This window comes from Perognathus longimembris, chromosome 28 (genome assembly GCF_023159225.1).
Source record: "Perognathus longimembris pacificus isolate PPM17 chromosome 28, ASM2315922v1, whole genome shotgun sequence".
Taxonomy (NCBI): domain Eukaryota; kingdom Metazoa; phylum Chordata; class Mammalia; order Rodentia; family Heteromyidae; genus Perognathus; species Perognathus longimembris.
In genome coordinates this window covers 3,926,321-3,951,294 of record NC_063188.1, presented here as the reverse complement: position 1 = coordinate 3,951,294, position 24,974 = coordinate 3,926,321, and the positions used below count along the sequence as shown (strand labels likewise).

The following is a 24,974-nucleotide window of genomic DNA, read 5'->3' as shown; positions in this document are numbered from 1 at the left end:
GGGTCCTGGATTCTGGGGGCATGGGAAATAGTATCCTGAGGAGGAGTCTGATGAGGACCTCTAATGGATCTGAGCAACAGTACACTCAGGAGTGTCTATCCAGATGTACAAGGACTCATTTCTCAAAATGTCTGAAAGCAGAGATAAACACAGCCAAGCAAGACACTCGGAGCCTTGTGGTAGCAGTTGCAGCCCTGGGTTCCCTGGAACCTGAACAGAGCTAAAATGAGTTACAGCACAACCAGACTCTCTTATTGCCCTCCAAGCACAAGTGAAGCCCCAGGGAGCACAAGGAGACAGTTCAGAGACTGAGCGTAATGGTAGTCTTGATGTTTCCTGAGCTCCTACCCTGAGTCATACACTGTCAAGTATGTTGAAAGATGAGGTGATTTTTCTCATAGAAGAGGTTAAAGCCTGGTGTCTCTATGGAATCCTGTGCCATCTTGCTAACAGCTATTCTTTTCATTTCCAGCCTGTTCATTGCATTGTCTTGACTTGCCTTTACTCCTTTCCAGTCCCTTCCATTTAATTCTGGGCTAAGATAGGTGGTGGTTGGGAGAAAAGGAGAACAAAGAGATGAGTCAGTTAGGGTGCACACCTCGAGGACAGAGGACAGAGGAAGGGAGATTCATCTGGGTGACGGTCACTGGGGTCCTAGGTCTGTGACAATGATATCCACATGTGATCACAAATAATTCAACTCATTCAACTTCAGACACCATGGCTGTGTGACAAGCACCTTTCAGGAAGGAACTAAGCAAATATGGGCCCACAGCACTTGGCTTTGCATGACCAGGAAGCTAGGAGTATGGGTGAGTGTGGCATATGACAAGTAGGAAAAGTAGTTGGCCCTAGACTGTCACTCTACTAAAACTAGCCTATTCACCACAAAAACCCAAACTAAGCAGGGTGGCCCTGTGTCCTCTGTGGGCTCGGGCTTTGTCTAGCAGTAATCACAAACTGTGCAGTCTATGCTTTCCTCTAGATGTCCCCTCTGACTCCATGAGCAACCTAAAGACTCAGTGAATGAATCCAAGACATATCAGCTCCTTGTGTTTTGTGTATTGTGAAGCAGGGCATCAGTGACCCATGGTTACGTGTAGAAGCAGAACACTGCAGGGATTTCAGGGCACTTCGCATATGACAGTCACATTGCTTATGAGCCTTAAGTGCTGAGGTATGACATGTGTCTATGTTAGGTCCAGGGAGATAGAAGATGAAATTTGCCCACCTCTCCTTCCAGCAGTCTTTTGCTGGTTTTCTATTTGGTGGAATCAAGGCCCTGGAGACTGTTAACTACTCCTGCTGAAGAGCCATCAGAATTATCCACTTACCACCCACATTGCTCAGAGGAACTGGCAAGGTGATTTCTGGTAGGAGCTGGGAATGAGCCCTGAAAGGATTCCAACCTTACTCCAGAAAATGGAAAAGTTGGGCTGAGGTTTGCTGAGTGAGAACATGTGGAGCATGATGCCAACAATTTCCCAGTGTGCCCCCAGGGGGATGGCTTAGTTGGGGTGGTTCTGTTGTCCTGTGAGCTGGTGAGTATACACACACCTGGGTTCCCCTACAATACCTTCCAAGTGGTTGGGAGGGCAACGGGGCCAGGAGTCAATATTCCATAGCATAGGGGAGATCTCCACTCTACTACCTGTACGTAGGCACATATACACATTCATTTAATAAAATCCAAACTGGCATCATGAAACAGAGCTGGGTGGGTTACATAGAGTTAATCTGCCTGTCTTGCTTCACATGTCTGTTTGACACTTAGCAGCCTAGGCAGGCTGCTTACCTCAGCGTGGATGAAGTCTTGCAGGAGCTTGTCACCTGGAGTAAAGCGTCTTATTGTCTGTAGGTTTACCAGCAGTAATCACCATCTCCAAGTATATAATAGGGACCTGGCTGTCACTTAGTTACTTTTACTGCTCCATGGATGTTTGGGCTCTCTTCTGTTCATTTCTGTAGCCTCCATGTACCTTACAATGAAGCCATGAGCACTAGAGAGTTCCCAGATGACTTAGTTCCTGATCAGGTGTAATCACTGGAAAATCAAGCTTGCTGACCAAACTGAAGCACAAGTACCTGACTATGACTTCCAACCCCAGGATATTACTGGACCCTTACTTAGGAAAAAGGAGTAGATACATTCCAAACCTGATCCATTTGGGGCAATAAATATCATGAGTCTTTGTCCTCAAGACAGCATTACCCCCACACAACCAAATCATATGGTATCTATTCCCAATTGTGGCACCGAACTATAAAAACTAGTGAGCTGTGAACTGCTACAGCTCTGCTAAGCAGTAACCAATAAGTGCTACTCCTACATTAAGATGTCACCATCTTTCTGCATTAGTTCTTACGGATTCTTGCTAATGTTTCAAGTACCTTGACCCTTTGAGTAAAGGAAATGTCTTAGTGTTGTCCATTGGTCTTGCTGTGTTCTGCAGGGAACAAATGTACTGGTGATAGCTGTTGACTGTTGCATATCTTTACTCCTTTCCCAATCTTGGAGTCAAAATTCATGGAATGGTTGAACACCATCCCCGGGGCATGTGTCAGGCCTAGGACATGACACTGTACATTATCAGCTGAGCGTGAGCAGCCAGCAATGGTCTGATATGTCCAGGTTGAAGGGGACATTGCATTAGGAACCGGAGTAGCCATATGTCCCTTCTCTTGTCTCCACTTCATGGGAAAATTCCCCTTGTGATTATGAAGCAAGTCGTGTTTACCTTGTAGCAAATGTGCTAGTGAAAGTTATTTGTAAGGATCCTGCCTTCCCAATCCCCTACCATGTGGGAGTGATTGGAATGTCCTGCCCTGTGAGCCAGGAAATGGCCACAGTCCATTTCTTGCTGGATGGGCAGCTTGCAGGCCTTCGGAGTATCTGGGTAGAGCCCCTCAGCTGCTAACCAGCACTTCCTGGCAGTGTTGATTGAGGGACATCCACGAGGAAGTAATTCCCTGCTTCACCATACCCAAATTGCTGGAGAGGTGACTCCCCCACGCCAGGAGAGGTCCAGGCCCTGTCTGTCTCCTGACTCCAGACAAGGGCCAGGGGACCAGATCTTCCTGGGCCTGCCCCGAGCCCTGTGGAATCCTCTACTGGCAATGCTGCTGCTCAAATGAATGGCATCAAGGGGAAGCAAAGGGGGGGGGTGTGTGCCAGCAACTGAACAATAAAGAAGGTTCCAAACAACACAGACACAAGAATATCACTTAGTTTGTTTATTATATGACAAGGTGTTTCAAGACGTGTGTTGGTAAGATGGAAATGGTTTCATCCTCAGAACTGAGTAATTGTATGGGCCTTCACTGCCAACAACTTCAACTTCAGGGCTCTACATTGTCCTTGAAAGGTTTACATAAGTTACATTTTTGTAACCTGTGGGTCCCTCTTCTTCCTCCTGCTATTCATCATCATCTTGATCTTTGTCACCTTCTAGAGGGTCATCTGCCTCCTCTGGGAATAGCAGTGCACCCAGCAGGAAAGAATAACAGATGTACAAATCCGTTATATACTGCATTTCCAGAGCTGATTGTGAAGTGCTAGGCTGTTCGTCATCGCCTTCGTTTTCATAATCATAGAGAAGTTCAAAGAGGTTGTTGCTTGAAGTACCTTCTCCACTAGAATCAGTTGGTTCCTGGAAGTAGGTGTTTCTCAGGGGGAAGCCACAGTAATAGAAAGGCATATCCCTCCTGGATCCCGGATCATTCATGCACTCCATCTGGAGATCTTGGTTAAGTTCCTGCTGGGCATCCAGCTGGGCACTTGACATCTGGGCCTCCTCTTTACCTTCTTTCATCGGACTGGTTTTATGTGTTTCCTGCAGATCAGTGTATCTTCTATTTCTTCTCATGCAGATGTTTTTAACAAGAGCAGGGTTGTCTCTCCGAAAATTGGAATTATGGTATGTCTGTAACAAAATGAAACATTTCATTCTTTCTTAGATAACAGGGTCATTGCCTCCTCCCCTTCCTCAATCATAAAGGGTCATGATAAAGAAAAGAAATGTTATTGTTGTTGTTATTTTCAACATACCATGTGAAGTTATGCCCTTTTTCTTTTGTCTTTCTTTCCCGTGGTTTTACCCCTGATATCACTGACACTGATCTTAGTACTGTGGATATTGTATATATGTGTATTAGAACTAGGTAAGTGAAAGGGAATAGCAAAATCGAGAGACAAAGGATTAAAAAGACAAACCAATGCAACAGCAATACCTACAAAACTGTATGGTATAAACCACTGTACAATTCATGGGAGTGAGGGAAATGGGAAGGAGGGAAGGCTGAGGAAAAATGAGGGAAGAGGTAACAAGTTGGATAAGGGAATACCAAAAATTGAGAGAAAAAGAATAAAAAGACAATTCCAAAAGCAATACTTACAAAAACCATTTGGTATAAACCAACTGAACAACTCAGGGGGGAGGAGAGAGGGAAAGGGGGAGGGGGAGATGGGGATAATGAGGAAGGAGGTAACAAGTTGAACAAGAAATGACTTCATATGAAACTGTAACCCCTCTGTACTTCACTTTGACAATAAAGGGGGAAAAAAAGAAAAAAACTGAAGTCTAAGTGACCAAAAAAGAAATATACTTACTGCCTTATTATGAAACTGTAACCCCTCTGTACATCATTTTCACAATAAAGAAATGGAAAAAAAGAAAATAAATTGTAGACTGCTAGCAGGTATCGCTCTGCCCTTCACCACAGGCTCACTAAACATAAAGGGTTTGTAGTTTAGGGTGGCAATACATGGATAGGACACTAAACAAACAGAAAGTAAGAGACAGGGCTGGGGATATAGCCTACTGGCAAGAGTGCCTGCCTCGGATACACAAGGCCCTAGGTTCGATTCCCCAGCACCACATATACAGAAAACGGCCAGAAGCGGCGCTGTGGCTCAAGTGGCAGAGTGCTAGCCTTGAGCGGGAAGAAGCCAGGGACAGTGCTCAGGCCCTGAGTCCAAGGCCCAGGACTGGCCAAAAAAAAAAAAAAGAAAGAAAGAAAGTAAGAGACAAATACTTATAACTTACCATCACTTTTTCATTCCCTTGGGCCTGAACTGTTGAGTTGTTTGGACGGATCTTGGTGAATTCATGCAGATTCAATAGCCGGATGAAACTCTTCAAGGTTGAGGCATGAAAAACCTTGTCTGTCCCTTCAAGGTCAAGAACTTCCTTCTGGAATTGTTCAGCATGGATAATTACGTGATCTCCTTCTTCATTCCAGGTCACTGATTTGAATGCTTGGTTCTCTGCTACTAGCCATAATTTTCTTGGGAAGGAGAGGTAGAAGTCAATTTTGTCTTCTTTGTTGTCCTCATTCTCTGTGTTCTTATTGGATTCAGTGTTTGCTTCGGACAGCGTTTCCTGGATTGTGGCTTGGTCACCTTGCAGATCCATACTGGCTCTTGAAGCCAGGGTGAGATGAGGAATAGGATGGAAGGCGTCTTCTGGCTTATTGACAACAGGTGGCGCCAACTTCCCTTCAAGGTCTTCTTGGGTATTATCTTCTTGCATGATCTTATCCATGGCCATACACAAGTAGCAGGAACATTATTTTTTTGAAGTCTATGTCCTTGTAGGACAAAAATGTCCTGAGTCTCAGAGGCCTGTCTAGAAAAGGCTCCTATTTGTATAGTGTAGTTACTGGGGCAACCCTCTGCTGACATCACTGTCTTTGTGTGTCATGTTTTGTCACAAACATAGGTTACAACCAATCAGGAGATGGCATCTTGGCCAAGTGTGGGGAAGAGGGAGCAGCAGCAGACCCCAGGTCTTTTTCAGTCTCCAAATGTATAGACAAGCATTTGGAATTCCCAGACACATCTCCTGAGTCTTCTGACAGGCACCCAGGGTCATAGATCCCAGTTCTCTTTGAATTGACAAAGCCATATCCCATCACCCTTCCCACTCCTAATGAAGGGGGAGGCCATTTTCTGCCTGTGCTGCTTTAGCCAAGAGCCAGGCCCCAGTGAGTCTAACCTGAGGTGCTATTTGGTCTACCTGGGTCAGATTCATTGCTGGATGTCTTTTCCTCTAAGGTAGATTTTTTTTTTAAACTTGCTTGGTAACCCACCTATTTTCCTCACACAACTCCAGTACCTGTCCTCCTGCCACTGTTTTCTTGCTCCAGCTTTAGATGAGCCTGAGAGGTATGTTTTACAGCCACTTGTTCAGAGTGTCCCTACCATAGGAAAACACCCACTCATGGGCAGACAGGAGAGTCCTTGTTCCTCTGTGATAGTGTTGCTCCAAGATCTGGAGTAAAATGGAATGGTCACAGCCTTCGCTGTGCTTTGAGATCTAAACTGACCTCTGCCTGTTTCCAAATCTCATTTATCTGTTTCTCCAGAATTGCCATTTATTTCCATTTCATTTCTGAGGTCCAGTCTTCATGAATCTGTCCTAGGGAAAAATCATACTGATAGGCTAGGCATCAAAAACCCAGAATGAATATTCACAAGTATTCATGAGGAAAGCAGTGAGCATGTATGTGACTGAGTAAAAGACTCCAATGGCACAAATGGTGGTCTCTGCCCACATAGATGAAAGGATATATCGTTGGTTTTTCATTTTCAGGTACTTGTGACCTAGATGTTGTCCTTTATCTTTTTCACTTAGGGTGGTGCTTTACCATATGAGTCACTGTAGGTGGATAGTTGGAGATGAGTCTAATAGACATTCTTATCAGGATGACTTTGAACTCAGCCTCCTGAGTAGCTAGGATTATAGACATAAGTGACCAGGACCTGGCCATATCACTGTGTCTATGTGTGTATGTGAGCTGGTCTTGGGACTTGAGCTTAGGGCCTGGACACTGTCCCTCAGCTTTTTTACTCTGGGCTAATGTACTATCTATTGAGGCACAGCTATAATGATATTTTTGACTGATTAGATGTAAGTGACTAAAAAACTTCCTGACTAAGCTAGCTTTGAACTGCAATCCTAAGATCTCTCCTTCCTGAGAAGCTAGGATTATAAGCATGAGCCAATTGTGCCTGGTTATATATTAACATTTTAGGTGAAGACTACTTATGAGAAGATGGTATTCCTTCAAACTTGCCTTCGTTCACTTAACATGATGATCTCCCTATCTATCCATTTTTTCTGAACAACTCATAATTTATTTTTACTCAATCTTCATATTTCTTTTTCCCCTTTAAAATTTTTGTTTTATTGAAAAGGAAATGTGCAGAGAAATGTCATAATTACATACTTCCTTATTGCTGAATAATAATACATTGTGTGGTGGGGTACTGTATGTTTTCATGGTTCACCGATCAAGTGTTCAGATTTAGTTCATTTGCCCATGTATTGGTTAGCTTGTTTAGTCTTTGGAAGTTTTCTTTTTTGAGCTTCTTATCAATGGTCCTCAATTTGTTGTCCAATGTGCAGTAGAAGAGTATATTTTTCACATTCTGTAGGCAGTCTTTTCAGCCTACTTTTTCTTCTCTTGTACAAAAGCTGTTAAGTTTAATACAAATTTATTTGTCAACCCCCCTCTTACTTGGTGAACTATGGTTGTTGTAGTAAGGAAGTTATTGCCCATGCTCTAGATTCAAGTGTTTTCCTAGATTACTTCAATATACCAAAGCAGCTCTCCTCATTTTTAGGGACATCAATTCCTAGGAGGATTCCAGGGCATTTAGGATTGCAGTGTCAGTAGTTGGTTGTTACATATTGCCCACTCATGATGGAGGCCTATGTCTGAATTCCCTCCTGATACCCCAGAAGCAGAAGGGAGGATGCCCTGAATCTCTCCACTCTTTGGGCTCATTGGGATGCTGCTGATGTACAGTGCAAGGTCCTTTCATTTTCCTTTGAGTCTTCCCCTGCACCCCAGGCAGGAACCCACCCTATGCTAACCTGAGCCTTCCTCTTTCACATTGCACAGTATGAAGGGATATGGGAAATGTCCATCCAATAGCAGGGGCAGAGCTGGACCCTGTGTGTTGTGAGTCTGGGACCTTCAGTCTGGCCTCGAGCCCTAATAGGACCTCCAATTGCTGAAACCAAGCCTAATCTGGCAAACTTGAACATCTTTCAGACCCAGATACCCATCTTTCAGACCCAGAAGGGAGAAATCTTCAGCACTTCCCACTTGCATGGCTCCCAAAGTAATCTTAACCCTACTTTGGTCCTTACCTTGACTTCCAGGAGTATCTGGATCCTCACAGTGCTCGCCTGAAGCTCTACTGCTTTTACCCAACTCCTATCGTCTCTCAGACTGAGGTGCCATAGTCACTAATCACCTGTATGGTCATTCTTCCTGGGTCCTCCCTGACCAACCGTGGGTGCAAGCTTCCATGGGGTCCCTCTTTTCCTGGAGCCTAAGCTCCTTCCACAATCTAGGGCCTGTCGTACATGGGACTTCAGGGACTTTCTATCGTCCTTTCATAGAACACTCACTGAATCCCTGGTGAGCTCTTCATTCCACAGAACTGGACTAAGGTTGTGAACCCCAGGAGTTTCTGCTGTGGAGGGAGTTGGGATGGGTATAGAAAACTGGAGGAAAGTCAGGGACACTGAACTGAGCAGAGGAACCCTCAAGTCAACTGACCTGTGATGAGGTTCACAGACTTAATCCTTAAGTGCACCACACCTCTGAGGCTGAAGTCAGGTAACTGCAATTTACTGCTGTGCATGGGGTTCCCCAAGATTGACTCAAGGGGCACAAAGAATTCTCCAAAATCTTGTCTCTGCTGTACCTCAAACCTCTCCCCATTGTCCTGATACTGCTTGAACCATTGTCATCTATGGACCACATGGTCTCCTGGGAGATGCCCAGGGTCCCCGGTGATGGGATGGGATGAAGACCTTGGTCAGGGTGAACACAGTGTCTGGGGCTGAGCAGAGAGATGGAATCCATCTCTGTCTGTTCTATGAGATGCAGTGTGTGTGTTTTTTTTCATTGAATTTAAACTCTTTTCTCTCATTATTATTGCAAACCAAATGTATGAATGCTTTTATTGTGACATTTCTTTGAAACATTTTCCAATGCTGCAATGAGTCCACATTTGGGAATTTTTGGAAGTGAATTCTGTATTTTTGTGTTTTAACATAGGTTTGAGGGCAAGAATGCTACTATAAGACTATGACAATGCCCCCAAGGCTCCAATATTGTGCTCTTATTCCCCAGGTGGAGGTATGTTTTGGAATGTGAGAACATCCACAGGCTGGAGAAGTATGTCACTTAAGGCATACCTTTGAAGGTGTTACTTGTTCCCCAGTCTCTGTTTCTCTATATACTTACTATATACAATGAGAGGAAAAACTCTTGTGCATGTTGTCCTATTCACTACTGAGCAAACCCCAATGAATGTATGTTCCATTTCAGCAAAATAACACACAACATACAGATAGATGAATAAAAATGGGAAGACAGAAAGACACAGGGACACATAGATGAACAGAACAACAGAAGGACAGGCACATACACAGAGGGGTGAATGTCCAAATGAACAAATAAAGGAGCAGAGGATGAAGGGTCAGAGAGAGGGATGTAAGGACAGACATTTGTATAAATGGCCCATTGAAATAAGGCAAAAACAAAAATGTTCTCCATTATGACAACTCTGTAATAGGACAGAAAACTAATGAGTCCACATTGAGTATGAGGATAGTGTCTATGGGACATGTCTAGGAAATAAGATGGCATATTTGATATGGGTAACTGAGATATCAGAAAGGGTTATGCATATGTATAATATACAAAGTTCTAAAACCAATGAAACAAAGTCTCTGTCCAACATGAAAGAAAACAAATGGAATGAACTTGAATAAGAAAAATGAGATGGAGTCCAAGGAATAAGTAGGATAAGATAATGGAAAGTGGAGGCTCAGGAGATAGAGTATGGGACTAGAGGGAAAAAGTTAAGAGATTCAGAGGTCCTGAGTTCTAGCACAAGAGACAACATTAAGTTAAAGAAGGTAGGTAAATGAAGTAAAATGATTAATATTATATGATTTTCCTCTCAATGTGTAAAAACAGAAGATGCCGTCATTCAGTGGATTCAAAGGCCTACCCACTTTCTCGATGCCGACACAGAGGATAGAAACTAATGCAACTGTAGTAGTGTATATTGGTAGAATGAAACCAGACCTGAGAAGGGAACAAACAGGGAAACCCAACTTCAACTTAACAGCAATCATCACGGTCAGGGGTGTGAAATACAACTTAGGCCAGAGTGACTCATGAAAGGTTTATAGGTTGAAGTTCTTTGCCTCTGAGCTGTTACTGTATTTCTTCACTCAGTGAAGGAAGTCAAACAATTGGTAGGAAATGTGGAGAACTAGGAAGATTGCCAGTTTTAAGACCATCCCAAAAATGGAACAGAGAAGATGTACATAAGGAATTTATTCCAGAAATAATAGGCAAGTAACTTTGAAACAGAAAAATAATGAGTCAGGCTGATGGCTTACTGAGTGATCAGCAAAATGAATGAGACACACTGAAACAATCATACACTTTTGGGAAAGTTATGACATCAAAGGAGAAAAGACCCCATCATTCCAAGGGCTAAAGTGGCTGTGTAAATTTTCACTTTGAAAATCTACAAATAAAATTCCAGACAAAGTCAATAAAGATCGTGGAAAGAAGTAATTTTCAAAAACTTCAAGCATTTACAACTGTTTCTGCTATTCAAACTTGTGTTACAAAGAAACTCAAAGAATTATCTAAGTCTACAGCATTATCAGTGCCTCCATCACTGATAGAAATAAATGATGATACAGAGATTCATGAAGTCATGGATCTATGGATGGATGGATGAATGGATGGATTGACAAATAGATGGGTGTGTAGTTGGGTGGATGAAAAATATATTGATAGTTTTACGGATAAATGTACACATATATCAATTCATGGATGAATTATATGGTGATAGATAGATGTATGAGTGGTTGCAGGATTGCACAGATGAGTACACAGACAAATGGACAAATGGACCAACAAACCACGAAATATAGAAATGGATGAAAGTGCAGACAGAAAAGGGACAGAGGAGGCACCAATCAATAGACAGACAATAAATTGATAAATAGATCTAGCCAGAAGGACAGAGAAAGAAATGAATATATTGATAGGTTGATGAGGGATCTGCTAAATGGTTAAATGGATGTCCAGTTGCGTAGACTGACAAATGAATAGAAAAGACATAAAGAAAGAAAGCAAGAAGCATGTGGGATGATATTACTGATTATTAGATAGATGAATGAATGGAAAGATGACAGGTGGAAAGGCTGACAGATAGATGGATGTTGAAAAAGATAAACAACTGAGAGACAGACATCACACAGAGAGACAGACAGTCCCAAATATCAACAGATCAAAGGATTGATAAATGGAGAGGCAGAAAAAGAGACAGACAGACACAGATGAATGGGCAGAGAGATGGATAGATGGACAGACACGTGTACGACAGACAGACCTATGGATGGAAAGACTTACAGGCAACAAATGGAATGACAGACTAACAGAAGGATGGACAGACATATGGATAGGCAGGCACATGGATGGACAGAGAAGAGATGAATGCACAGAGAGAGCACTGATGGATAGACAGACCAACATACATATGGGCAGATGGTTAGACAACACACGGACTGACACACATCAGACAGATGGAATGGTGGTCAGGGAGACAAATGCATGAATGGACAAATGGGCAGTCAGAAAGACAGATGGACAATGAAATGGACAGACATATGGGTACACGGATGAGTGGACAGACAGACTACAGATGGAAACACCAATGGACAGACTGATGGAGAGACAGATAAAGGGTTGGATGAACATACAACAGATATCCTGACATCCTGACATCAGACAGAAAAATCATACAGACACACAGGTAGGCAGAGGGATGGATGGAGTCGCGGATTGATAGATATCTATGTATAGCTGGGTGAGTGAACAATGTCTGAATAAATTTATGTATGTATGCATGGATGGATGGATGGGTGGGTGGATGGGTGGATGAAAGCATGGCTGGATTATTGGACAGATGAATTTATAGAGGAATATACTACTTGAAAAACATAACACGGAATATAGAGGTAGACAAAAAGTGTGACAAAATAGAGAAACATATAGGCAAGGACTGACAAACCAATAGGCCAATGAACAGAATTAGGCTTAATGCTAGATAGACAGTTAAAGAAACTGATAGGTAGATGAGTACCTGGCTAAAAGGCTTAATGGATGAAATACATAAATGTATGAAACCACTGCTCTATTCAACCTGATGCAGTGACAACACTCATTCACTTAGTGTCCTGCACACTGGGGGTATGTGAAATAATGTGTTGAGGAGGAGTCAAATACAGATAGCACTGCCTCTGAAGATGCTAAGCAACAGTACACTCAGGAGTGTCTGTGTGCAGATGTGCAAGGCATGAGTGACACCCATTTGTCAAGATGTCTGAGAGTGGGAATGGACATAGTCATGCCAAGGACACCTTTAGCCTTGTGGCAGCAGTCCTAGCCCTTGGTTTCCTGGAACTTAGGTGTAGGGGATGGCTATGCCGTTAAGACCTGGGGCGGGTAGCTGCTGACAGCTAGCCCATCCCACCTCCTTCCGGTTCTGAGACCAGAAGAGAAGCCAAACCAACCCCCACCTCTCTGTGGGGAGCACGTGTGTCATGATGGCGCCGGCTGAGCCAGAGGCGGAGCCAAGAGGTCTCCGCCTCTGTGGGAAGTTCCGTGACATCACTGTGATGGACACGCTCGTTAGCCTATCGTTGGCACCTGGCCAGTCCCTCTCCTTCACGTGTCATTACTGGTATAAGACTGTTATCCCCTCCCTCGAATAAACCAGAACGCCCCTTAAGGCTTCTCCGGGACCCCACGTGCCCGTGTCTTCCTTGGCAAATATGGGAAAGGGGGCAGGGCGTCCTGTGACCACACGCTGACCGAGGCTGCACGTGGACCTCGCCACCACAGTCAATTCCTACTGGCCAGGGGAGGATGTGTTGAGAGCGATAGGGGACCACACGGAAGAGGCGATAGGCCCAGGACCACCACGCGGACGGAGGTAGAGCTAAGCCCGGCACTTAGGGAAGCCAGAAACTCTTCTTTCTCTTCAAGCAGAAATGAAGCATCGGGGAACACGAGGAAGGGTACAGAGCAACATGGAAGCCTTAAAGTTTGATGAGCTCCTATCCTCAGTCACACTGTCAACTATGTTATAAGAAGAGGTGATTTTCATCCCATAGAAGTGGGGACTTGTTTGCCTCTGGGGTTTTGTGTGATCTTCAGAGCACGCCTTCCTTTCCTTACTTTCCCTTCCCTTCTCTGAAGTTCTCTCTTCCTCTATTCTTTCAAAGCTGGCACTTTTCCTTCATAGCCTTCACAGGTTGTGAATTCAGCCCTGAGTGGACAGACAGCAGAGTTTGAACAGAATAGGCCAGGGCTGTCAGAATTGGAAAACAGAGGTTTTATAAAAGCTTCCACAAGGGGCCGCCAAAACTCAAAGGTTAACTACTTCAAAGGTCATTTATTTCCCTAAGAAGGTATTTGTCATGCATGAGCTTCAAACTAAGTAACACAGGAATGCCTATTAAGATCACAGGACATCCTGATGTGAGTTAAGAGAAAAGTACACAGTCAGGAAACAGAACCTATTCATCTTATCAATCTATCAGCTGAAACAGAAGGGGATTCTGAAAAATGAAAAAGCAAGACACAAGAAAGCAACGTCAGGCACTAGATGTTTGGTGCCAAGATCTTATAGCAATCAGGCAGGAGAACCAGCAGCGAAAACACTGACATCCAATACTCCAATTCTCCCTATTTAACCCAAAGACAGTGTGTAATGAAGATAAGGCAAGGTGGCTGACAAGGGCCATTTTCCCATGACATGTTCTCTTTCTCTCTTATGCTTCCTTTCTAATAAACTTTGCTATCATTTGTCATTTCAATCAAGTCTTACCTGAATCCTTCTTTTGCCAGACACAAGGATCAAGGTCAAGTGAGTTGACCTAAATTCTGTCCACAAGAGTTCACTGTCAATGGGCTGCGACCAGGTCTTTTTCCAATTGCATGGCATTTGTCTGAATAAGAGTCATATGTGGTCTTTTGCTGTCATGCTTTAATCTGTTCCTCTCTGCTGTAGGAAGGCTTTCTCAGACTTATCTTTACAGAATTCCTCAGGGAAGAGACAGGAGGACGGATGGTCAAACAAAAGCTGTTCTCACACTTAATGGAATCCCCCTGTGGCTTGAGTGAGGCCAAGGGCTTCGAGTCCCTTAGGCCTGCAGACGAGAAACCCAGAGCCAGCCCTATGGGCTCTGTTTGCACGCTTACCCTCTTTCAAAAAGGAATCTGCAGGTGCAGTATCAAGACAAACTTCATTTCCTTCTGCCAGGGAAACAGTTGTTCAGTTCTGAAGGAAAATCCAGGCGGCCAGACAGGCTGGAAACACTGCAATTAAGGGAATGCATATAGAAGAGACCACAGGTAAATTTAGAATCATCAACAGTAAAAGAGACAAACTCAGAAATTAGAAGCAGGAAGTAAACTGAAAATCAAGAGCAACAAGCTTCCCTCCCATCATTTTCTCCAAATAAATGTTAAGTTACAAGAACAGGAAAACATAAGGGCTTGAGAACCAACAAAATCTCCAAGTGAGTAAGAGGCCTGACAGAAAACTGAAGTACACATCTGGCAAATGGGAATCCTGAAACACCTACTATCTCTGCATTTGGGTAAGCCTAGCATGTGGTTTGCCAAGAATTTCAAGTATGACTTTACCAAGACGTGAAGTTCTTGTGTCCAGCACTCTGTCAGTGGCTTGTGACTTTATTTTTATTTTTATTTTTTTTAGATTTTTATGCCATTTCTAAGCTTTGAACTCAGAGCCTGGGCACTGTCCCTGACATTCTTCTATTCAAGGATAGTGCTCTATCATTTGAGCCACAGCTCCATTTCTGGCTTTCTTCAGTTGCTTATTGGAGATAAGAAGATCACAGACTTGCCTGCCTGTTATGGCTTCAAACCGTGATCCTCAGATCTCAGTCTCTTTACTAGGTAGGAGCCACCAGCACCCAGCTATTGAGGCTTTACTTTTGTCAGTGCTGAGAGCTGAACTCGGGGCCTTGTACTTGCCAGATAAGCATTCTTACACTGAGCTAAATCCACATCTCTTTTGTGGCTTTTTATTTGAAGTAATGTGCTATTTGAGAATAGCACAGATGTCATGCTTCTAGAGTCAGCCTTACAGAACACCAGCATTAAAAGGCTTATCAATATGAGAAACTTCTTTAAGAGGCCCTAAGAGGCCAGTTTAAAACACTCCAGGGAAGAAGGTTTATCAGAAGGATTCTTGCTAAAAGGCATGTGCAGTCCCATATGTACTTTAGGTTTGTCTGGTTTTTATTTTTTTGAAAGACCTAAAAACCCACAGCGGAGATTTTTCTACACTGAATCCTGCAACCTAAATGTTGCTTCTGAATCTTTAACAAGAGAAAGTTTAATGCCCCAGTTCTAGCCCTAACCTTGTGGCTCAGAGTAGAAACCACCTGCTTGCTCTCACCTGCATTGTTCCAAGCTTTGTCATTGGTGGGATTTGTAAAATTTTTGTATTATGGTCACTGGAATCAGACTGCACAAATTTTAACAAGAGCTCCTCCTCTGATCCTTAAGGCCTTCTACACTTCCTTAGGTATTTGCAAGAAGTGTGTGTTCCACAAAGAGTACTTGGAGGCTTCCTCCCCCCACCCCAATCCCCCAACCTGGAGTCTTCTTGTAGACTCAACAAACAGGGGCTTTGGGTACGAGGTCTTGCCAGCCTGGCCAGACTATAACCCATGTAGTTCCAGATTCAGCCCTTCTGGCTTGCCCTAGCTGCAGCCACGCTGGAACCTAGCATCTGCAGCAATGGCTGACACACCTAAGCCCTGTGCCATAGCTTCTGAATTTCATTGAAATGTCATCTGTGATAGCATAATTGTTAAAGGCATGAAGCTGCAGCCTGTGATGTGTGCAATTTTAGCCTGTGTTCAAGTGTACAAGCCCAGAAGCCTTAATGACTCAAAGTAGGTCGAGGGTTTCATAGGGCATTTTCCTTAGAACCCCTTCCATGAACACGGAGATCTATGCAATGATGGTTTTGCATTTCTAGTGTAACTTGTTTAGTTTATCAGCAAGATATTTAAAGAGTAAGTTCCTATGGAACATGGGAGCTCATGCCTGAAATTCTATCTACTCAGGAGACTGAGGTCTGAGGATCAAGGTTTTAAGCGAGCCCCAGCAAGAAAGTCTATAAAGCTTGTATCTCCCAGTAAACACAAAACCCTGAGAGTGGAGGTCTGTCTCAACTAGTAGAGTATGCGCCTTGGACAAAAAAGCTCAGAGTTCAAGGCCCTAGTACCAGCACATTCACACACAATAAGAGTGAGTTCGTGAGTTCCTGAAGGGACACAATGGAATGGTGACATTAACACTTGATGCATACTCATCAACCCTAAATCACACAAAAGTTGTTCCTGTCTCTATTTCCTATGATATTCTTGTGGGCCAAATTCATCCCAGACTTTTCAACTGATGAGTCCCCGTTGATGTCCTAGAGATTTTATAACATGTTATCTGAGATGCACAAAATGAGGGATGGAGAACTTATTCCTGGACCAAGCTCTGGAACTTAAGCCTATAGCCCCTTAACCAGTAAGTCACAGTAGCTCCAAACAGGTCCTGGTCAGAGAGCTAGGCTAGGTTTGCTCACCCCTGTGCTGCCATGGGGTTCACACAAGCAGAGAACACGGAAGGTTATAAAGCAAAGAGGCAGGGTGTGCACAGGTGACAGAACTTCCTGCTCACAGGCTAGCAGGAAACCAAGTTTGCAAGAGAAAATGTGAAGTTTTCACTACATTTAACACTGTTACCCAGAACTTGCAAGTTTGGACTCAGAAGTCTCCATGCCATCTATTTAAAGGCATTAATGGCCAGTAACACTGGGTCATGGATACCACTCTCCTCATTTTACAGGATTAAAAAAATACAGAGAATATGTCTAGGCTCACAGGAGTAGTACACAACAGTGCAGGTGTTAATGTCCAAAGCTCTTCATGTATCCCTTGCACTCCATTAATTTGGTGAAGAAAATACCTACTGAATATGGGACTGCCATAAGTGCAAAGAATCTTCCTCACATTAAACCTGGGTTGTGTGCCAGTGCTTCAGCTTTGAGGCATCCTGGCCAGCTAATCTCCTTGAAGTATACTCAACTCAATCCAGATGCTTCAGGGGAAGAAAAGTGGAGTACATGAAAACAAAAGTCTTGTTTTTCCTGGCCTTACTTGGTTGTGAACTCAGAATCTTGGGCAGGCATTCTGCCACAGAGGTTTCTTTATGGGGTGTGAGGTGCGTCCCTTATTTTTCTGATAGGGTTTTTTTTTTTTCTGTCTGGGCAGGTCTGAGTCACTGACCTATTCATGCTTGCCTTGTAGGTGAGATGACATACTCAGACTACCACACCTTGCTTTTTATTGGTTGTGATGGAATTTCCTTAAACTTTTTGAGAAACACCTAGGATTGCAAGCACCAACCATTACACCCTACTGAAAGCAGGACACTTGAAGACCCTTCTAGAAAATATACTTTTAGACATCTTTCCATCCAGTTCCATACAGGAGGCTTTCCTGGGAATGGCAGGCTGCAGAGCAGTCATTCAGAACAATGAGACATGAGAGGTAAGCACTTCCAAAGAGTGTGTGATAAAAGCACACCCCTGAGTGCTGGAGTTGCCATACTTCCTGTCAGCTCCAGAGTCCTGAACTATGCATCACCACAGAAGTGTGCAGTGCAGGTGGACCTGGTTTTGTGTATCTGCACTGGGAGCCCATGTAGGATGCAATTTCCTGACACAATACTTCATAGGCATATGTTGCTGATATAAACTACTGCTGCTGCTGCTACTGCTGCTACACACACACACACACACACACACACACACTCACACACAACTAGCCAATCACTCCTCTTTTTAATAATCCTTTGTGCTTCTTCTTTCTCTCAAGGAAATGTGTAAAAGGTGCAATTCATCAGGAGAATGAGATATCAGAAAAGGGAATGAACATAGACCATAAGTCACTAACATCATTACATGGGTACAATATACAAATATTAATACCAAATGGGATAAAATAAATGCAGGATTCTAAAGAGCTTTTGTTCTCATGGGTTTTTGGTTGTAATACCAAAAACACTTAGCTCAATCTTATTAAATAAGTTTTGATCATCAGAGTTATATGTGTAACTGAATTATGCCTGATTCATTGTGCGTATTTAAACCAAGGCAACAGAGTATGGTCAACTCTCCATACAGATAAAGAAGAAAAAACAAAGTACTTCTCAAACCTGTTGGATTATCTGTTCATTGTCCCTGCTATCCCACATAACTTGGGTATGGAACACCACACATACTTGATTGAAATCCATGGATACAATGTGGCCTCCTATCCAGCAAATATTCAGACTAATCTTTGCATTATGTGCCTGTGGGCTCACTGTCCTCCTTCTCTTGTCCAAGTGAAGGTATTACACTGTCCATCAACCTTCTTCAAGATTCAGAGCTCAGGTCAGCATTGCCATATCTCTTCTTACACATCAAGGCCTTCCTAAGAATACACATATATCCCCACCCCATCAGTAGTCGAGTGCTTTTTACTGTGTACAAATCCCACTCACATGCATCTACTCCTGTCATGTTAACCCCATGTTAACACAGATGGAAAGTATACTTATTCCTTTTGGGGAGATTTTCATATTGCACCCATTTTCTGAAAGAGTAAGGTAACACTCAGAGGGGAAAAGTACATTTCTCAGACTCAGAGATATGTGAACATTGGCTTTAGCACTCAATCCTAGGTGTGCAATCACAAATAAAGCTTCTGCATGAAGTTTCTGCTCCTGCTGTAGGGGATCGGGGCATAAATATCCAGTCTGGGTAGATTCTCTGACTAGATCATCTGTTTCTATGTCTGTATGTCACTAGCATTCTGTCACTCCATCCTCTCTCTCTCCCTCTCTCCCTCTCTGTCTCTCTGTCTCCCACTCTCTTACACACACACACACACACACACACACACACACACCTTTCCTGTATAGGCAATGGAGGAAACTTCTTAAGCTCCTGGACCAGTGACACCACAGTGATCTGAGGACATCAGGCCAGGTTTTGGGGGGTGAAGCAACAAAGAACAAACACCGTAGTCAGAGTGGAAGCTCTGTACTGCCGAGTTTCCTTCTCTCATAGGGAAATTGTCTATGACTGAGAGGAAGATGCAAGTAGACAAAGAACATGACAGACTCAAAGCAGTCAGGGTGAACTTACATGTTTTCCACTCCCAGGTCACCTCTTCTAGATTGTACATGCACCCAGACTCTCATATAATCCCTACAGGTGGGCAGCCAGTGTCACTCATGCAGTTACTTCATGGCAGACCTGGGCTGAAAGCTCCTGTCTCCTATTTCTCAGGACAGGCTCAATAAGAAAAGCAACATATTTTTTGACCAACTAGAGTGATAGGGGAAAGGTTATTGGCAAGGAAAATGACAAGCCAAGTAAGTATGCCCTACAACGAGACCCTAGTTTTATCTAGAGAGATGTGAAAATGAACAATCACTGGACTCTGAGAATTGGACTTGCAGGTTCTGAGGTCAGAAGTGGCAGGGGAAGGCCATGCACAGGAAAGTGCGACAATGAAGCTAAGACTAACACATACGTTAGGGCCTCCAGAGGATCCTACCAGACTCCCGTCCTCAAGTAGGAGGCGATATCTGAGTCTCTGGCACTGCACTTCTTGTAAGGCTGATAAATGTCCTATAGCAGGCAGCAGAGGCCACAACATCACTGGCACAGGAAGATGGGCCCAGCTCACCCGCAGTCTCTTCCACTAGCTCCTTGTAAGTCCCATGTCAAGATCTCTTTGGCCCACAGGAGACCTCAGCCACAGGGTCACTTTCCCTCTGTTCTGGACAAGTGGCTGCTCCCCTCACCCTCTCTCCTTCTTGTGGACCTACATTCATGTAATCTATGGCAGGTACCTAGGTACCATAGCAACCTCTGAGAATTGCAGTATTGGGTCGGTAGTCACCTAGAACCTTTGTGTCTGTCCCAAAGAAGGCCAGAGGACTGGACAGAACCTTCAGCATGAGAGAGACAGCAATGCTTGGGGAGAGTAATACATTGAGCAGCAGCCTACTGTTGTCTCCACACTGCATTGCTCCACAGTAAACCTTGTCCATACAAGGCCTCCTACCTCCAATCCCCGCCTTGCTCAACCAGAAACCCTTTCCCCAGTCGGCTTCATCCCTCACTGCTCTGCCCTGTTGTACCGAAAATCGCACCCCACACTACTGCCTGCTTCTAAATCATGACTTGCTGCGGTGCAAAACCTCTATCCAACCAGACTACACCTGGTAGCCCCACTCTTTCCTGTCAAAGCCACCCACAACCAGCCTTCCTGTCCTTTGAAACCCCATCCTGGTCCACGTGAATCCTTCCTCTAAGCTTCCCGCCCCCCATCATAGCGCCTTCTTTCTCCAAAGAAAACTACCCTGCCTAGTTGTCACCCACATTAGAAGTCTCATACTGCTTCCATGGAAACCCTAGGGCGATCTTTATTCCCACCTTTGGAGCCCTTCACTGCCTCTCAGGAAACCTTGGCCCTCACTACCCACTTGCCAGCAAGTCCTACCCTGCTACACTGGAACAACCCTACAATAATCCCTCCCTTGAAGGCTGGCCCTGCTCCACCAGACACATGAACTCTGATTAGGGTAGTCCCTTGTAGCTCTGCCCTTCACTCTCAAACTCCTGCCCCTATCCTATCCGCTTCCACAAAGCTCTACTTGGTCCAGTGGAAACCCGATTCAGTGAACCTCCTCCTTCGAAACCCCAACATTAACCAACCTTCATCCTTGTAGTACTGGTATAAACCCTCACAGCTCTGTCTGCAACCAGCCTAGTTCCAAGTAGAATGGTGAGTCTCATGACCATGAGGCATGTGATGAAAGAGCAGCTTTCCCTGCTACAATGTATCTGGTAAGTATCTGTGGAAGATCTTCTGCTTTCATGTGCCACCAGCTTAGATGCACTTGCCATTTGATCTGGGCATCCTCCTCAACATGTCTTCAGACAAGCAGTCTCAGGGACAATGTCATTTCTAGTGGCAGACAGTGAGAAACAAGGTGAAAGAGCCCATGGGCAGAGCAATGCTTAGGTCAAGAGACACAGTGAACAAATAAGACACATGAAGATGTAGCTGGCTGTGCTGTTTGATGTGAAAACTGGGGGATATTGTTGTGTCAGGGATGGCTATACCTTTAAGACCTGGAACTGCGTGGCTATTAGCCACTCTTACCTTCCCCCCCCCTCCGGAACCGGAAAGTCGACCCAAACCAGCCCCGCCTATCACCTTGGAGCACATGTCTCATAATGGCGCCGGCCTGAGCCCAGGGGGCCGGTCCTGGGGGAGCTGTGATCTCCGCCTCTGCAGGAAGTTCCATGACATCACCGTGATGGACAGTTCATCAGCCAATCGTTAATACCCAGTTAGTCCCTCCTCTTTCTGCCGCCATTACTGTTATATAAACCCCTCCCCTGAATAAAACTTTGGAAGCTCCTGAAGCTGACCCCGAGATGCCCACGCGTACCTGGCCTCCTTGGCGAGTATGGGGGAGGGGAGGGCATTCTCGAGGCCACACCCGGTCAGGAGCTTACCCGTGGCCCTCGTTCCCGCATTACTTCCTACTGGCCAGAGGCTTGCATGAGACCGAAAGGGGAACACATGGAGGGGGCAAATAGGCCCGGGATCTCCACACGGAAGGGGGTATAAAGTTAGCCCGGCATTGGTGGAGATCTTATTGTCCTGCTGGCCTTGATTACACGTGGTTCACTCTACCAAAGGAAATAATGTTTTGCCCTCATTTCTGGAGGGTAAAAGTCTGAAGGTAAGCTGTTGGTGAGGAGCACTCCTATATGATAGAAAGACTCTGCCCTGTCGCTATTACCATGTCTGCTGATTGGCTGGCAGACATTGGCACTTCTTGATCTGTGAAGAGTTGCTTTCATCTAGTTCTGCATTCACCTTCTCATGGTTGTTAGCTTGTGTGCATGAGTATGTCTAAGTTACAACTTTTTATTAGGATGTCATCCATGTTGGGTGTGGGCCATCCTAATGACTTTTCTGTCATGTTATTGCATTAGAAACACCCTATATCTCCATATCCGGTCTCACTGTGAGGTACGAGAGGTGCACACTTGGACAGGAATTGTATAGTGACATGTTGTAACGCCTTAGCCCAATTCACAGACCAAGAGTAAGGAACAGAGTCAGTTCCAAAGGTGGAATGAAGGTGTGTGGGGCAGCAGGGTTGTGTTGCAGTAGGAAGGAGATGAAATGGTCAGATCACGAGTGACCCCAGGGACTCTCATTAGAAGTGTTGAGTTGGTCCCGGTTCAATCAGGAGGCCTTGGAAGGTTTTAGCAGAGGAGTGACAGGACCTGCCTCTCCTAGCCCCATAGGCATTCTGACTGCCTCGTGACTGTTACATTGCAGCACACAAGCTCCTAGTTGAGGAGCACAGGCAGATCGAGGGGGGACTGGTGCTGCTGCATCAGAGAGGAAGTGGAAGGACATGGGGCTGCAATGCTGCTTGTGGACACACTGGAAGTTTTGGGGACCATGCTCGGTGACAGCTCATGGTTAGGAGAAAGAGAAGTGAGAGAGCTGGCAGAGTTATGGCACAAGCCCGGAGGCAGGGAGTCACCCTACAAGGACAGTTGTTGGGGGGCATGTAGTTGAGGTGTTGACCCTTGGGGCCCTACGTCTGTGACTGCACTGGGTCCATGTGGGATCACAGATGGTCCAAGTCCTGAGGTCTGGCTCGATGCAAAGGATGTGCGCTTGGAAGCTCTGTGGTAGGAACCAAGCAGATCTGGGCCTGAAGCGTTTGGGTGGCAGGAGCAGGGGCTGAGAGTACGGGTGGGGATGGTATAGGACAGGCAGGCAAAGAAGCAGAGGTGAGACTGTCACTCTATTAAATGCAGCTGCTTGGCTGCCATGTGCCAGCTATGAAGGGGAGCTTCCTGCATTGTGCTTCTAGATTCAGTGACTTCCCTGGCATCACTGTCTGCGCACTGTCCTTCCTGTGGCTTTCTCTACCTGTCTCCTCCTGTTCCATGAGCTCCGCAAGATGGACCCAAATTGTCACAGGCCCCTGTGTTTCTCCTGTGGTGGAGAAGGGTGTCAAGTGGAAGCATGGCATTCTTGAGGTCAGTGGGATCTCACAGTACCTGGGGGAGGTTGGTGAAAGTTCTAGCCCACTGATTGTCACACTGAAGGGCTGTGATGGGACACAAATCTGTGTTTCCACCCAGGGGGCTTGTGGAAGGTGAAGTCTGGATGCTATTCTTCCAACAACCATTCAGTGTTTTTGCTGAAGCCCAGTGAAGAAATGTAGTTTGCTAGTGAGTGCTATCTCTATGAATCACCGCCTTCCTCGAGCACCAAGGTGTTTTGGAATGGCCTGTCTCTCTCGAGTGAGGATTTGGGGTGCTCCATTTCTTGCTGGATGGGCAGCTTGCAGGCCTTCGGAGTATCTGGGTAGAGCCCCTCAGCTGCTAACCAGCACTTCCTGGCAGTGTTGATTGAGGGACATCCACGAGGAAGTAATTCCCTGCTTCACCATACCCAAATTGCTAGAGAGGTGACTCCCCCACGCCAGGAGAGGTCCAGGCCCTGTCTGTCTCCTGACTCCAGACAAGGGCCAGGGGACCAGATCTTCCTGGGCCTGCCCCGAGCCTTGTGGAATCCTCTACTGGAAATGCTGCTGCTCAAATGAATGGCATCAAGGGGAAGCAAAGGGGGGGGTGCATTTTAACAACTTGTGAACAGTAAGGAAGGTTCCAAACAACACAGACGCAACAATATCATTCAACTTGTTTATTGTCTGACAGGTTATTTTGTGATTCACGTTGATACAAATAAAATAAATGGCTTATTTTACAAGAAGCTCATTTTTACTTGTCTTCATTTGTCTACCAGATTCTTCCATGTTTCTTGATATATTCACAAAGGTCACAATTGCAATATGATTTTGGCTTCTCTTCCTCTTTCTGTCTAATATTCTGAGGCTGATTTGGATACCTCACTGGGAGGGATTCCATTGGCATAGTGACGTTGCGTGGGTTGTACATAGGAACTATAAACCTATAACTGGGGGTACCTGTGTAAAAGGGAGGCCCTTGCCATATGCCATAATTCACAGGCAAACACTGGATATTTGTAGGTACACTTGGCCAAACTGGTTGCTGAAGGATCTGATTTCCTAGCCGAGGTGCAGGAAATACTAACGGCTGAATAAATCTGGGTCTTGGGATGTTGGGGATTCCCCTCTGGAAAAATTCATTTCTTTCTTTCTCAGCTCTGCGAGCATATGGCAAGTCATTTCGCGGCGGGGATAACTTCACTCTTGGTGCAATTGGCCTCCATGCTGATTGCTCCACAGGTTTCTGGAGGGGCATTGGTATATATTGCTTTCGAAGAACAGGAAATGGAGGGTTTCCTTCTGGGCAAATATTCACGAGGATGCGTGGATTGCATGTATCATCAGGTTTGTGGAGTGGAGTTGGTATATCCTGCTGTGGAAAAACAGGGCTTGTAAAGCCTTCTGTGGAAATATGCATGGGAATGCTTGGATTGTTTGTCTCAGCAGGGTTCCAGAGGGGAGCTGATATAAACTGCTGTTGAAAAGCAGGGCTGGCAAAGTCTTTTTCTGTGGAAATGTCCCTGCAGATGCTTGAATTATTTTCCTGGGCAGGGTTCTGCAGTGGAGCTGATACGAACTGCTGTTGAAAAACAGGCCTTGCAAAGTCTTCTTCTGTGGAAATATCCATGCAGATTCTGGAAAGATTTGCCTCAGCAGGCTTCTGTGGTGGTATGCATGATGTACACTGC

At 44.9% G+C, this 24,974-nt stretch overlaps 1 protein-coding gene across 1 annotated transcript; it reads right to left on the bottom strand.

The window, feature by feature from the left end:
- Positions 1–3,416: 3,416 nt before the first annotated feature.
- Positions 3,417–5,543, bottom strand: LOC125344097 (heat shock transcription factor, X-linked member 3-like). The gene is made up of 2 exons (XM_048336700.1): positions 5,046–5,543; positions 3,417–3,923 (listed from the first exon to the last, which is right to left on the bottom strand). Exons 1-2 carry the CDS (start codon positions 5,541–5,543, stop codon positions 3,417–3,419), a joined length of 1,005 nt encoding a protein of 334 aa, XP_048192657.1.
- Positions 5,544–24,974: the final 19,431 nt, after the last annotated feature.

What these genes read in the sequence shown, in the direction of transcription:
- LOC125344097 (XM_048336700.1), bottom strand. Translation starts at nt 5,543, where the DNA reads ATGGATAAGATCATGCAAGAAGATAATACCCAAGAAGACCTTGAAGGG. An exon ending in AAGGGAATGAAAAAGTGATG is followed by an intron (nt 3,924 to 5,045) that starts GTAAGTTATAAG and finishes ATTTTGTTACAG; the next exon opens with ACATACCATAATTCCAATTT.